The sequence below is a fragment of the Polypterus senegalus genome, chromosome 14 (genome assembly GCF_016835505.1).
Source record: "Polypterus senegalus isolate Bchr_013 chromosome 14, ASM1683550v1, whole genome shotgun sequence".
In the NCBI taxonomy this organism is placed as follows: domain Eukaryota; kingdom Metazoa; phylum Chordata; class Cladistia; order Polypteriformes; family Polypteridae; genus Polypterus; species Polypterus senegalus.
Window position 1 is genome coordinate 27,241,886 of NC_053167.1, and position 15,748 is coordinate 27,257,633.

General features: G+C 37.7%; 1 protein-coding gene across 2 annotated transcripts in view; it reads right to left on the minus strand.

Moving 5' to 3' along the window:
* Positions 1-1,835: 1,835 nt before the first annotated feature.
* The window catches only part of eya2 (EYA transcriptional coactivator and phosphatase 2), a 149,386-nt gene continuing 135,473 nt past the window's right edge, over positions 1,836-15,748 (minus strand). For both annotated transcript variants that reach the window (XM_039735335.1, XM_039735334.1), the window contains 6 exons: positions 9,043-9,101; positions 5,398-5,558; positions 4,652-4,766; positions 3,746-3,867; positions 3,542-3,642; positions 1,836-2,776 (listed from right to left, as the gene is read on the minus strand). In XM_039735335.1, coding sequence (XP_039591269.1) covers positions 2,696-2,776; positions 3,542-3,642; positions 3,746-3,867; positions 4,652-4,766; positions 5,398-5,558; positions 9,043-9,101 — 639 coding nt within the window. In that variant the 3' untranslated portion in view covers positions 1,836-2,695. The remainder of the gene's footprint in view (positions 2,777-3,541; positions 3,643-3,745; positions 3,868-4,651; positions 4,767-5,397; positions 5,559-9,042; positions 9,102-15,748) is intronic.

Consider the following 15,748-nt stretch of genomic DNA (forward strand, 5'->3'; position numbering starts at 1 on the left):
TTTAGGCCCTAGAGTCTAGAGAAGGGGTCCACAATCCCAGCCCTGGAGGGCCGCAGTGGCTGCAGGTTTTTGTTCTAACCCGGTTGCATAATTAGAAAGCAATTCTTGCCAATAAGTTAATTTAATGATTTGTTAGTGCTTTAACTCTGCTTTAAGTCTCATATCCTGGATTTTCTTCCCCTTTCTAAGGATATCATCCAAATGATTTGAAGGCTAAAATGGACGAGGAGGTCTCAGTCCTTCACTTTTTTCTCTTCACTTTCCTTCCAAGTATTTAATTAAACCCAGTAATGCACGATAAACACACACAAGAGTAAATGGTAATAAGCTAAATGGAGAAATGCTGGTTTCTTTTGTCATTTGCGTCTTATTGCTAATTAGGAGCAATTAAAAACCGAGAACATAGCTGTTTAAGACTAAAATAAGCAATAAGGGTTCAAGATCTTAACGAGCAAAACAACTAAAGTGAAGCAGAAGTGAGCTTCTTATTAAGCAACTGGGTTGGAGCAAAAACCTGCAGCCACTGCGGCCCTCCAGGACCGTGATTGAGGACCCCCTGGTTTAGGGTGTCAACACGATAATAATCTTTACCATCTCACACTAATACTCTCTTTCCTTATTTTTTGTGGGTGGCACAGTGGTTAGCGCAGCTGTCTGGTCGTTCTGGAGTCCTGCTCTGTCTCATCCCAGTCGCTGTGTGTAACAAGTTCACATATTTTCCCCACTTTTTCTACAGGAACTCCAATTTGTTCTCACATTAAAAGCACATTAAGGTTCGAATGAGTGGCGAGGCTAAATTGGCCTGTTATTATGGTGTACATGAGTGTGCTTGCTGGTTCCATTTGTTGCCAGGACGAGCTGTTTGCTAATAAAAGGGTTTGGAAAATGACTGAAAAAATAAGGCTCTTATGATAGTTTGCAAAACAATAATTCTACATGGCCTACAACTAGAAGGAAAATCAATATTTCTCTTCCCAATACAAGAGTACAAGAGCATCTAAGCTTCCAGCGGCATCCAAACGCTGCTTGATCTAAACCGGCTTGGTTCACTGCTCTTGGGTATTTCACACAAATTCCTATGCCTTAAGTGGCCAGCAATTAGAAGAGATGATCGTCACTGTCCAGTCTCAAGATGAACAGAATTCTCACTGGCACAGTTAGTCATTGACTCCTGGTGCTTCTTCTCTAACATCTTTGATGAACAGAGACTAATCATGCTTATTGAGCTTGAAAATTCATTGATTAGTTTTCTAACCTGCTTATCCAGGTTACAGTCTTGGGTTTGCCAGTGTCTACTTCAGCACTGGTTAGGATGTCAGTTTACCTCAGAGAACACTCATTTCCACACTTACACAATTTAGAATGGGATGGGATGGGGGGTGGTGACCGAAATGCCTGAAGAAAAACCCACAGAGACACAAGGAGAATTCGCCAGCGACACACATGGAGTGAACAGGACTGATATTTGAAGCCAGGACTCGGATCCTGATCATTGCTTCTGAAATTCCGAATGGTATTAAAGATGGCTGACTAATTTCTCTGTCCCTGGCAACTCTCTATTAAAATCTGTATGTCTTGTTCATTATAATAAACATTTTAGCTGGTTTCACTGATTCTAAGTAATGCAATGGAAGGTAGTCTTCCCAGCTGAACTGAAGTTTCAGTCATAGAGTGCCTTGTAGTAGCTCTGACTCTGGAGGTAGCAGTACGTAGTGCTCCACTGCTCTGAGCCATTGACCATATGTGAATCTTGGAATTCCCTCTGTTTGAATAATTACAGTACCATCTGTGGAGGACTGGTAGCAGCAGTGTCACAGACTTTAGGAATGTGTATGTTCCTTTGTTTCACTTGAACTTTTATTTGATCAGGTAAGACAATCTCATTTCTAGATTACTGAGTTTCCAGAGACGTTTCATTTGAAAGTTGCCCATTGTTTTGTTTTGGACAGACACAAAACATCTGGAACCAATCAAAGAAGAAAACCCACTGAGACATTTGCCTCAGAGACTATAATTCTGCTTTTTCTTTTTTTTAAATTAGGCTATTACAACATAACTTACAATCAGTTTTAACCATCACTTCCCCAAAGACTTGTCAGTGCTTTGTACAGTTTTCTTTGGTGAAATTTTAAAAAAGAAAGTCAAACTTGGACCTCACCAAAACCCAAAAACTTAAATTAAGTCATATGCTCTTTCCTTTGAGGCCCCGGCCAGGCTGTTAAAAACTGGAAAGACAAACTGACTGTCCCAATAACAGCAGATTAATCCAGAGGGCTCACTCTGAGGATCCTGTTGTTTCTGTCATCAGTTTTTGGTATAGATCCGTTTTACTGTTCAGTCTGCAGAAGCACTGACCTGGATTGTAGAAAGATGCTCTGCTCCCACTTGCCAGAGTCGTATCTGCAGCAGACCCCTTCCCAGTGCAGTACAGTCTGGCTTACAGTGTCTTCACAAATGAACTTAATTGCTTGAAAACCCACAGAGCTCCTTATATTGCATACACGGTAACATCACGATACTGGAAAATGCTCTATTTAAATTCCTTCAACATTGATCTCAAAGAATACAGGCTTTTGAAAAGACCAGATTCTTCTTTTTTTGCCACCGAAGTTCAAAAATGCTCTTGTGAGCACACATTGACAGAATGAGGTCCACCCAGTCCCGCCGGGCCCCAAGGAGAAAGAGAAGATGCACTCTAAAGGTATTCCAGCTCCAGAGCATGGCTAAGAGCCTCCAGGTCAGCTCGGCATGATACCCTCCAGAAAGGCATATTCCTCTGTTTGGGAAGAAAAAGCCAAAATAAATTGGAACAATAATTTAGGATACATCTCAATAAAGTGGCTTAACAGGTTTATTTTAAGTAAATATATCATCTACTCCCTCTCTCTCTATATATATATATATATATAATCCTACGCCTAAAAGTACAACAGTGACGTTTTTATGTCACACTTTAAATCAGGCTTATTTTAAAACCTACATATATATGTTTGGTCTCATTCTTTTCAGTATTTATCGAACTTTAATATAACGTAGTTAGATTTTCAGATTCTTATTCCATTTTTAAATTATAAAATAAAAAATATCAAGAACTCATCTGCCGCAAGACAACACTTTGTGTCAAGAGATTTAACCATGGCCAGAAATAAAAGACAAAGAGTAAGACAGCTGCTGTACAGGCTTTTAAATGTTCGAAGCGCCACAAGATGCAGATCATGTGGCGGCGGTGGCAGCAGCAGCAGCAGGAGCCATCCAGCAGCTGATTGAGCAAAGATGAGGTAAAAAAAAAACTGTATTTGTTTTCCATTGTATCACCTTTTAAGAGGGGGTTTCGAAGGAGCGACCGTGTCTCCTTGGCACCCCTCAGCCCCCCTCTTCACAATGCGAGAAGCCGAGACGGGAAGTGGCTGGCGCATAGCACAGGAAAGGAGGGGGTTGGCGAACGAAGGCGAACTCCCTAGTAATATTATAAACAAATCACCCTTGAGGCAACATTTATATCGGGCTCAACAGAGCATGTGCATTTAACTAGCTTCCATACCTTTTTGGCAGCAGCTTCCTCTTCAACACCATCTCCTACCACCACATAGACCACTCGTCGTCCAAACCTCTGAGTCACACGTTCGAAACAGCTGTCCTTCCCTAGAAGGCAGGAGCGAGACATAGGGATAATCATTACTTGAAATATCTTAATGAAGTATTCAGGGAGTTGATTAGTCTGCATCATCCTGTGCCAATACAGTACCTGTTTTTGTGGCACTGTAGATATTCTCAATAGGAAAAGATGAGCCTAATCCGTACAGCAGGATTTTTGAAATGGCTGGAATCAGCTGAGTAGTGGTCACTAATACATTGATGCAGTTGGGCCTGAAACAAACCATATAACAAGTTAATTAAGTTGTCTATTTCTATATTTACTTGATTGGGTTTCATCAGTCCAAACCAGCACTTTCCAATATAGTGAGTATGAGTCTATCCATGTAGCTTCAGGCATAAAGCACGAATGTACTCTGGGATATTGGTTACTTTTTTGTTTTGCATTACTTCAGTAATCTTGCTTAATTGGCCACAGGACATGATGGTATGGATGAAGGGTCTTGTGGGTTGTTCAGATGTTGCCTTTGTCTGTCCCTCCCATTCCTGACACTAACTTGCATTACCTGGGATATGCAACAATTCATAAGTCTACATGGAGTGTTATGGTGTTGTGTTTACAGTCATGATTGCGGAAGTAGCTTGTTTATTTTTTCTTTTTATTGGAATTACCATTTACAAAGTTAATCTTCATTGAGTGTGATATTTACTGAACTTTCAATGAAATCTTAATCACAAATTATGGGGAACACTCGTACAATACTCATACAGAGACAATATTACGTCACATGATATAGTACTCAAGTCTACAAGATGTTGAAGGAAAACAGAAAATCTAGAGACAACTTAAATCCAAACTCTGCACAGGAAGTGACAGGGTAGGGATTTAAATCCAGTTCTCCTGAACTATAAGGCAACACTGTTAACCACTGCTCGCATTTTTTAACTAAATTGTAAAAATCATGCAAACCTAATATAAGTCATAGAAAGTATGAGGCACTCTCTGTGTTTTCAAATGCATCTGCTTAATGTGGCTGCAAGCAACAAGTGGTCTTACCTGGAATTAATGAGAGACAAAGCTTTCAATGCATTTGTCAGCCATAGGTCAGTCAGAACTTCCATGTCTCTTCTTAACTGCAGCCACTCCTCTCTTTTTGGGCTTCCTAAGAGTCCTACCAGCCAGAGTACAAGAACGACAGATGATGAGTTAGGAAGATGCCGCGTACCTTTACTTATCTATAGCATCCCAAGACCTATGAACTGAATGGTGGAAGGAGTCTGGGACCACATATTCCCCCTAACAGTGATAGGTGGCAGAATCCCTCTGGTGGATCTCCCATGGGCACACCTCCATGACTGCACGGGAGTTGCAGTTCTGATGTGCAACACTGCTGGGTTTCTTGGGAGCCACCAGTAGGGAATTGCAGGGAGGAGAATTCTTGGGTGCAATGCGGTGACACCAGAAGTATTCTGCGATAAAAGATGTCTCACCCAGGTGAGCTGGAGTTGGGCATGGAGGAAGAAAAGTAAGAGAGAGAAAAGAAATAGTTTTTTCTAAAGTAGCCCGTGTGAAGGTATTTCCAAAATAAATACTCATTTGAACCTGGGACCTGTCTCCGTACAATTTTGTGTGAGGTTTGGGGATCTGTTACGCCCCATACAGATTGCAACATATACAGTGTATATAAATATAGAAAACTATATAAATAATTTTGTTCAAATGGTGTTTCTCTTAATAGATCAGACTCAAAACTATTTGATCAACCTCTTGTATGTTCTGCTTTCATTTGCTTCAGAACTTACCTCCAACATTGTTCTTGTAGGTATTGTATATCTCCTTGACCCGTCGATATCGAAAAGCTAACTTTCTCATCCAGTCAACTCCACCGTGAACCCCTGAACCTAAGCAAAGGGTCGAACCACTCGAGGGACTCTGAAAGCCATCCGTAGCAAAATTGTAGGTGCTGAAAATACAGAAAATATGTACATTGTGTTTTTTCTGTGAACTATGAATATGGTGGCAGCCTGAAATTATTTTAATTGTGAAATTATATTTTAATTCAACTAAACAATAAGCACATATAAATCTTTTTATTAACCAACTTAACATCTGAACTGCATAGACCATGTCAAGTAAAGTGGCTTTATTGTCATACCACAGTACACAGTGAGTGGCATGAAATAACATTCACCAGGGCCGCGGTGCAACATGTACATAAACACAGGACAAGTGCAAGAGAAGTAAAGAACAACAGTTTACTATAAATAAATAGATAGATAGATAGATAGATAGATACTTTATTAATCCCAAGGGGAAATTCACATACTCCAGCAGCAGCATACTGATAAAAATAAACAATATTAAATTTAAAAAATGCAGGTAAAAACAGACAATAACTTTGTATAATGTTAATAAATAAGTAAATAAATTGATAATAGTGAGTATGTAGTAATAATTTGAAATTAATAGTGATTAATAAATAAATACATAATAACAAAAGCCAATAATAAAAAACAGATGCAGAAGGCGAAAAGTAAAAAAAACAAAAAAAACTTCAACACAATCAGCTAAAGCATGAGGAGGAGGTTGGGAATGGCAGGGTAATCTGGATCAGATAGGGGTATTATTCAAACAGACGTATAATGTCTGAGAATGAAACATAAAATTAGGTGCTGCAATTCTACATATAACTGGATCTTTAATTTTTGAGTCATGAGGCTAATTTCGAGCATTCAGGGGTTCTTGGTAGAAAAAACACAGTTTATATTCTGCTTCAACATGAACAAATAAAGTGTCATTTGGAAGCTGCTGATTATTTTGCAGGGAGCACAATTAAAGTAGCCCTCTTCACACCTAGGCACATATACACCTTCTCCAAGTGTAACCAAGGCTAAACTGAGTTTAAACACCCTGCAGACACAAATACGACAGTTTGTACAAGAGTTTGGAATTAGGTTCATCTGTAAGTATGCTATTTCTTAATAACAAAGTTTAGCTAATCAGTGATATGATAACCATATAGATTTTATTTATATGTCAGATGTTGGCAGCCAAATTACTGCTCATGCAGGTATGAAGGTGGAGGTGGTCTTACTGTGGTTCTGCAAGAGTAAACTTGTATCAGAATAGAAGCTTTTGAATACCTTACACTAAAATTACTTTGTGGTTTGCATACTTTAATTGTGCTGATCTATCACCAGCCTAAATGTTCTTCTGCTTTGCTGCTGAACAATATGACTTGTTAACATATTGTAGGTCTGTTCCTTATGCCCAAATATTTTGCCTTAAGGTCACTGAACCATTCATATTGATTGTAAATGTACTCAGGTATGAAATAAGTTTGTTTTTTCTCCCAAGACCAAAAGTCGTACACTGGACATTGTCCGTTCTTCTGTTGTTTATTTTTTGTGTTCCACATTTATTTGGACTAGATATTACTACTTCTGAGCACAATCTTATTTTTATCATAATTTATTGTGCCTTTTACTTGCTCTTCTTGCACAAATATAAAAACCCAAATGCTATCATCTTTTCTTATATATCTGCTTATTAAACAATCTGCCTCTTAGTATTACACACCATTTGCTTAGCACACTAGCATATTACTTCTTTGAAATTTAATGGTGAAATGACTGAGATGATTCTTATTATCAAACCAAATAAGAAAAGGGAAAATTTCATATTATTTATCTGTTGTAGGTTAGATTACAACTCCATGTACAGAAGTGAGAAATCTTGCATATTCTTCATTTTCTTTTGAAACTCATATAAATAGCACCACTAAAGACACACAGCGGGGCTGATACTCTCATCCATGCTATTGATCCTTCTCACTCGAGCTACTGTAAAGACAATCATTTGGTGTTTCAGCCCAGGAATTTGCAACTCTTTCCCACAGCATACGTTACATCATCAGTACAACAACTCCTCCTGTCGCCAGTTAAATTCTGCATACAGCACAAAATTCTTTTACTCATTTTTAGTTCCTTATTTTGCATTGACATTTACATCTCACTTAGCACACAGTCCCATCTTTCTCTGTCTTGCTTTTCTCTTCACTCCATGAGTGACTGTTCTGCCCCACATCTTGTTAGCTGTTATTTGTTGAACTGTGCTCCCCCTTCATCTTGTCATTTATTAACACACCAGTCAGTCACGTCTCACACTCACAGTGGTGCTATAAAAGTCTATGAAACTCACGTAAAGCATATAGATCCCATAATAAACATTTGAATACAATACACCCCATATGTCTCACATAGCCACACCCTTTATCTCTTGTTTCAGTCACATCCGAAACGTATCTTTAGGGTATATAAACCCTGGGGCAGCCTAGTTGTGGTACGCAGCAATTTGAACCTCTGTCTACGCGCTTCTCTTTGTCTTGATCCAACCGTGGAAATCACTCGCCTTTTTACAACGAGGTACGTCCAAGTAAAAAAGGCCTTCAAGAAAGCTCGCTCACCCTTTGTCGTTTTTTTATGTGGATGTGCCGAGTTGTTTAAGCTCTCTGCGGCTGCATTGCACAGACAGCGTGGAGTGAGGCAGAAAAGTGACCAAGAATTTAGTGCTGGTTGTCCAAAACACTGAAACACAATAGCTTTTAACTTGCCTGAATGTACAACTTTGATTTTTTTAAGGGACAATTCAAAACTTTAAGCAAGTATTTACGTTGTTGCAACTGTGATTTTTTTCCATTACATTTTCATGGTATTGTTACATATATTTCTATATTTGTTCCAAGGCATTCATGTTTACATCTGTGCCTGTTTGCTTAGTGCCTTGTTTTATTCTTTAATTACATTTCTTCCTTGAATACACTAACAATACTTGAAAACAAAATGTATTATTAGTACTATTATAAATTTTTTTACTATCATTATTTTATTTATTTTTTTTGGAATGTGGTGGGAAGTACTACACAGACAAAGGGACAACATGAAGACCCCATGCAAAAAGTTACCAAACAGGCTTTCAAACAGTTCCATAGAGACAGGAACACTAACTGTAAGGTCAAAATGATGGATGGAAAGATAAACTAAGATGTGAAAAAATTAGAAAGATAAAACAAAAGAGTTTGAACAAAGAGAAACAATATATTTTGAGTAGAATAGTGGCAGAAATATTAAGAGGAAAAACTTTTAAGTTTAAGTTTATAGATGAAGAAAGCTATTATCAACTTGTTAACATTTCTGCCTACATTTATTATATCCTGTGGTGGGCTGGCGCCCTGCCTGGGGTTTGTTTCCTGCCTTGTACCCTGTGTTGGCTGGGATTGGCTCCAGCAGACCCCCGTGACCCTGTAGTTAGTATATAGTGGGTTGGATAATGGATGGTTGGATGGATTTATTATATCACTTCGTCCATCAGAGTCCTAGAACCCATACCATCCAAACAAAGACACAAGTAAAGATGTAATCTTCTATTCCTTTACTCATCTGTCTTACCTTAAATCTTGGCCATTATCATCTGAAGCTACATCATCAATGTGAACTTGGTCACATTCCTAGAAAATGACAAGAAACAAAACAAGAAAGATCAGAAAAGTTCAATTTTAGAAACAGCTCAAAAGGTCATTTATAATGAAATACAACAGTATATGCCGGCCATTCATAGCAGTCATCCTGGGTCTGGTGAAGCGGCTAAACAAAAATACCGAGTTCTGTCAAAGTATTTTGCTACTGAGACTTTAGGGAATATTTCAGCTAACAAGCCATAGCTATAGCAGCCCCTACTACCCCTGAATTGGAATGGTTTGAAAATGAATGAATAGTAAAAAATAAAATTCCACCGATTGCACTCAAAAAGTATGTGTTCTCTTTAAATTTTCTGATTCTTTGTGCATGTTTGACAATAATCAATTTCAACAATTTATCAAAGTCCTTGTAAAGAGATAAAATGAAGCCAAATGATCAATTAGTATGATCTATTATATAATAAAACACCAAGGTCTCTGTGTCCAGTCCCTCTGAGCAATCGGATTGGTCAGTTTGTCTTCAGTGATGCGACAAAAGAGAGGTGTGAGTGGGATACTCACAAGGAGGAGTAACGGTGCATGCTAAGAGAAAGACGGCAAGTATAAAACAGGACAGGAGGTGAGAAAGGCGCCTCAAAAATAATGACTGTGAAGCAGGCTTTACGGGAAAGCACCTGAGAGGAGGAGCACTGGTTATAAAACTTTCACACTCACGCAAATACACAGGACAAGACATAGCAAATATTGGTTATTATTCCATTACCTGTCTTTGACGGGTGCTGTGGCTAGAATTTTATATTTATGCAATTCACTTCTTAAACATATAACAATGCTGTGAGAAAGTAAGCACACACTCTAAAAAGTATCTTTTAACATGCTGTACATGAACATGTGGAAATCTCATTCAAACTTTAATGCTACTAATAGATTAAGGTGACCTAATGTCACCCATAAAACCATGGAGCAGTGGTTAGCACTATTACCACGTACTGCAGCTCCGGGGTACCCAGCCCATGTACCATCTGCCTGGAGGCTGCACATTATCCCAGTATCTACATGGGGTTTCTCTGAGTACACCAATTTCTTCCTCTACCTAAAGATGTACTGATTATATTAATTGTGCGAGTGTTTGATGCAATAAACTAGTTCATGGGCTTTACGCCTAATGTTGCTGAGATTAGATTCAACCCCTTGCAAAATTTAAGTGGATTACAAAATGAATGGATGCTTAATTTAACAAATAATGTACTTTACTTTACAAGTATTTATTGAGCACAAATCAAATTAAAAGCCATTTCCTGTGGTTATATCATCCTTTACAGCTGGTATGTTGCCATGTTTGACACCAAACATCATGTTCCAAGTATGTTAACGTAATAGTAGATGTAACCTTTCTCCTTACTGTGCAGAGATTTGCCTAAGGTCTACACTTTGTCTAGGAGCAATAAGAGGAGCCAGCTGTCTTCAAAAGACAGGTTTCTGTGCACCACTCTCTCCATTTGGTTATTTCTTTTTAGCTTCAATAAATTACAGAGTTGTGTGGTTGCAGACAATAAAGAGTGTAATAAAAAAGAAACTCCAGCATACAGTATGTCATGAAATAGTTTCACTATAAACAGAACCTATTCTGCATGTCAGTCCGACAAGTACACCTGCTCGCAAACAATAGATTTCCTGTCAATCACTTGTACAGTGCGCTGGGTTTTGAAAGGGGCAATTTTTTTGTTGGAGACAAATGAAGGAATCCGTTGACAGTTTTATTTATGCTATCACCATGTTATTTTGTTTATTATTGTCATTTTTGCTTTGTTAGTCTAATGTTTGTCTGCACTACGTTTGAGGACTTACAGGGACACAGCCATGTTGTTCTCTTTTGCAAGTTGGGTTCCTAACATGTCAGCTGACACTGTGACAATACAGCAGATCACCTCATGCCACCGTGACTCTTAAAGATGGAGGCATCCTTTTTAGTTTATCTTATTTTTGGATCAAAGAACTATATAAAAAATCTATGTTAAGATAACTTTTATTAGTATAGGTTCTGGCCTTTTTTCACATTTATCTACAGACTATGATTTTTGGATGCCCCTTTTGTTTTTTGCCAGGATTGTAACTCACACCTGCTTTCAGACTAAGGCTTGTCACCTCCCTTTAGTCTTATTTAGATTTTTCTGGTCATTATTTCTCACAATGAGAGGACACATCACTGTGTACACAACAGCTATGTATAGCGTGCAAGAAGGTACTAACAGCATAGCTTCCTCTTTCTTATAAAAAAAATTCAGAATTACAAAGCCAAGTGGGATATACTGTATATATATATATATATATATATTTAAGCAATGTAAGGGTGGAGTCATTACATGAATTAAAAGAAGAAAGAAACAGGAGCATCATCTTCCAGCGCCTCTTTTTCTTGCCTACTGTAAACGAACTCACCTAAAGCCAGTTGCACATTACACACTTTCTAGTTTGAGAGCAAGTCAGACTGTGATTGCTTGACAATCTTAAATGCCATGACTAGCAATTGCAAGGGAGCACAAATTTACATGACTTCATGACAACATTTCACAACATTTTTACATTTCCAAAATACAGGTCATATACTTGCTGTCTGACAAAAGCTTGCTGCATTTTAACAGTTTATATACTTGTTGCCTGATGACACCCGCAAGAATGAGCAGAATGAGCTTAGCTGCAATCTCAGTCCTTTACAATAAACAGAAGACACCAGGCAAATTAACCTCTCATCGATTTGCACAGTCAATAACATGAGCCTTCATTCTTGTCTTGCAGTTGAATTTTAATCATTGTAATTCCACGCGTAGACTAATTTGATATCAGCTCCTGCACACACAAGCCCATCCCCATGACTTAAGGCAAAACTGGGGCAAATGGCAGGCCACTAGAGCGAGGTCACAGGGAAGTCAAACTACATGCGTGGCATTCAAAAGAGCACTCTGCCACTGCCTCAACTTGCTAAGATTACGTAAATAAAGCCTACAACTGAAAATCACTAGAAAGGTTGAGTAATGTGACGGGGACTTGACTTGGCGTTAAAAACAATCCCACCTACTCACAGATGGTAAAGTACAAAACTCTGTAACACTTTCATCAACTTGGTAATTCCTCTCCTGCTTAGTAATAAAATGAGAGAAGGGGCATCAAAAAAGGGATTTAAATTTTCAAGGAAAGTCATCTTGTTTGTAGTATAAGAGATGTAAAGATTTGCAATATTTTGTTACTGTAAACCTAAACACTCAACGCTAAACTTCAGACTGCATTTAGACAGTCATAAAATCATTGTTTATTATTATGAATGTAGAAAACATCTGTTATAGAATGTGTTGATGTTTAAAAAATTATTCATCTATTAAAAGAGAAGAGTCTCCCTCACTGTGTTATAAGAAAGCTCTCTTTTGGATAGGGGAGTACTATAAACTATAGCTTTATTTATAGAGATTCAATAACACTTACTATGCTGGTTACTACCACAATGGAAAGTGAGCACACTCACATTATTTAAGATGGTGGCGTGTTAACACCAATGCCCGAGCTTTAGATAAAAATTAAAACAAAACAGACTTTGTGCAAACTCACAAATTTAATGAGGGAAAGTATCATTAGGCACAACTTTACTTTGGGATTCAATTTTGATTTTCTGGCTTTCATTTTGAATTTTGAAGACTGGTATTTTGATTTTCTCACAATATTACTTCATAAGTAACATCTCATTTAGCTCCTAATAACTACCTTTTGCTCAACTTCTGATCGCAAACATGCTCTTTCTTCCTTTGGCACTGAATACTTTTGTTTTATCCTGGTCACAACACATACACAGTTCAGACAATGCATATTTATCACAGGTCACATGGCTGCATGCATCACATGCCTAGCAACCACATAACACCCGAGTTACCAAGCACTCAGAATGGTTATTGGTAACTATGAAAAGCACAAATGCAAAAAAAATAGTTACAAAATGGTACCAACAATGACATCCATGTAATATTTAATGATAAAAATAATGTATTTGTAACTGAGCAAAAATGAAACATTATTTACACCAATGAGATAGCTGCTATACTTTTTACAGTACAGGGATTTTTGGTTCTTGAAGTCTCATTTCTTGTTCAGTGCCTGCTTTGAACAAATCATGAGAGCTGATCACTTGCAGCCCAGCCAATGGCACTTATTTCTTTAGCTAATGAAGTTTGATATCTGCTATGCAGCTTCATACATTTGGGGTGGGTAAAAAAAAGCCATGATATGCTATAACAGCAAAGAAATGGTCTTTCTTGGTCTTACTTTACTTAAAATTTTCAGTTCCTCTTTAGGAAATTGGTATTTGGCCTAATAAAACCCAACAGATATAACTGAGCTTTAGATACTGAGTCATGTAGAGAACTTGATGAAAACCAGATGTATAGCTGGTAGAGGACTAGCCACAAGACACTGAGCAAGGAGAGAATCGAGAACTATATAAAGATATGTGGGACTACAGGAACCTGTTATTTACTTGACTTTCTATTTCTTGAGATAATACAGCACTACATTTGCTGGGATTAATGTTAACGTCTGTTTATCAGATGAGAAAGGGGTCTGACGGCTCAACAATATGCTTGTGCAAAGCGACAGACAAGCCGGCTCCTGTCCTCATTGTGTAGCACATTACATCCACACCACCTTAGGCAATGCTGAAATACAAAGTGGCTTACACTGTGTACTCATCAAGCTAATTAGGAGATTTGGGTTTCTCCTGTCTTCACACAGTGTTACAAGAGCTGGTTGCACTGTGTGTGCGCCATCAAACCTTAACGTCACAGGAAGAATCTTTCAGAATCTGGAACCACAACAGTTTTGACTTGAATGAATGCATATCCATAAGTGAATTCTACTGACAGACAGACATTTTGCCAAAAAGCTCCTCTGAGTGACAAGCAGATATGGTTTCTAATTGCAGACGCAATGTTTACCAAAGTCCTCTCCCTAATATCCTTGACTGCTGTTTACAAAATAAGCTATGAATGATGCAATTCCTTTAGAGGCAGATCTGTGGATCTAAACATAACAGAAAAGCATACACCTGCCATGGGGAATCTTTTACTTCACCAGTTAAAGCTGGTTTAATTATAATCCCTTCCTTGGTTGGGGATTAGAAAGTGCGATGAGAGGTGGTCTTCTCAAAAATCACAAGATCAATGAAAGTGTAAAGAAAAGTAAACAAAGGAAGATGATAAGTGAGGTTTTCCTGAAGTAAAAATCTGTCTTGACATCAAGAAACATTAGAAAAATTGAATACATGGAAAAACCACATCCAAATCTTTGTGGCAGAATTAAAAAAAATACAGTAACCGGTCAAATTCTTAACGATAAAATGCAGTATCACTCCCAATACTTAAAGAAGCAAGCTTAATTGTGCAATCATACTCACTCTGAACTTCAGGCAATAATATTTTTTTAACAAATCTCTTAAAAGTACTGTCATGAATAATACTGGAAGAGTGGGTTGGAGACAGACAAATATTTAATATGAATAGGAACTGGAAAAATGCCAACATACTCATTCATGGCATGCCTAAATCAACAGTAATCATGGAGTTTCATAAACATTATCCTCCTTGCCAGATAACATTTTGTCTTTCCAACAAAACAAACACCAAGCACTCTGGAAAAATATGTAACATGTACCAAATAGTACTGCTAATATTGCTTTTTTTTTTTTTAAAGAGAATGATGTTTTTATATACTGCCATGGGGTCAGCTGTCAGAAGGCATCACATGAACCCTTTGTGGAGGTTTCTGAGCTAAAGAAAGAAGATCAAGAGTGTGTGAGACTTCTGGAACTCTTCGTCTTATTTGGAATAATCATGAAGAAACGGAACTCTCACTCACAAAGCCGTGAAATCAACCAGGTCATCATGTCTGATTATTCTGCTTGCTTCATGTAGCTGACATGACAGCTATATAGCTGGTTTACATCCAAAGCATCAGATTCACTGCCAGTATTAACAATGAAATGCTGGACCACCATTTTATGCATTTCTTTTGTTAACAAAATGTGTTTTTTTCCTTTCTTTAGTAGTGATACATAATTTTCGAAAGTTTTCTTTATATTTGTAGTAAACATATTATTGCTTTTTTCATTTAATCCAATGTAAACTTTTGTACTACTATTTATACTTACTGAAAGAATAGCTAAATTATTTTTGTTTTTAGATGGTCTCTTATTATAATGTTCTTTGTGAAATATAGTATGCACCTTATAAACAAGTGCATACGTCATTGATTCATGTGCAAATCACCTGATTTATTTTGCACTTTTGCAAGTGGACAGAGACATACCCTTGCAGGGATGACAGCAAGGTGCAATGCCAGTTCATTGTTGGGCACAGTCATGCTGTGCCAGTATACAGTCCTCAACATACATCATCAGAACTGTGAGGCAGCTGAATTACTCATAGTAAAACAATCCAAAGTGGGGAGAAATTCACTGTATACATTACAACTTAAATGTCAGAATTATTACAGAAAATGATATAAATATATACAGTATGCTATGCATAGCATGGAATATAGTGCCTATAAAAAGTATTCATTCCCCTGAAAGGCTTCACATTTTACTGTTGTGGTATAAGCCATTACAGCAGTAGACCACTTTGCAGAGATTTGTTTTC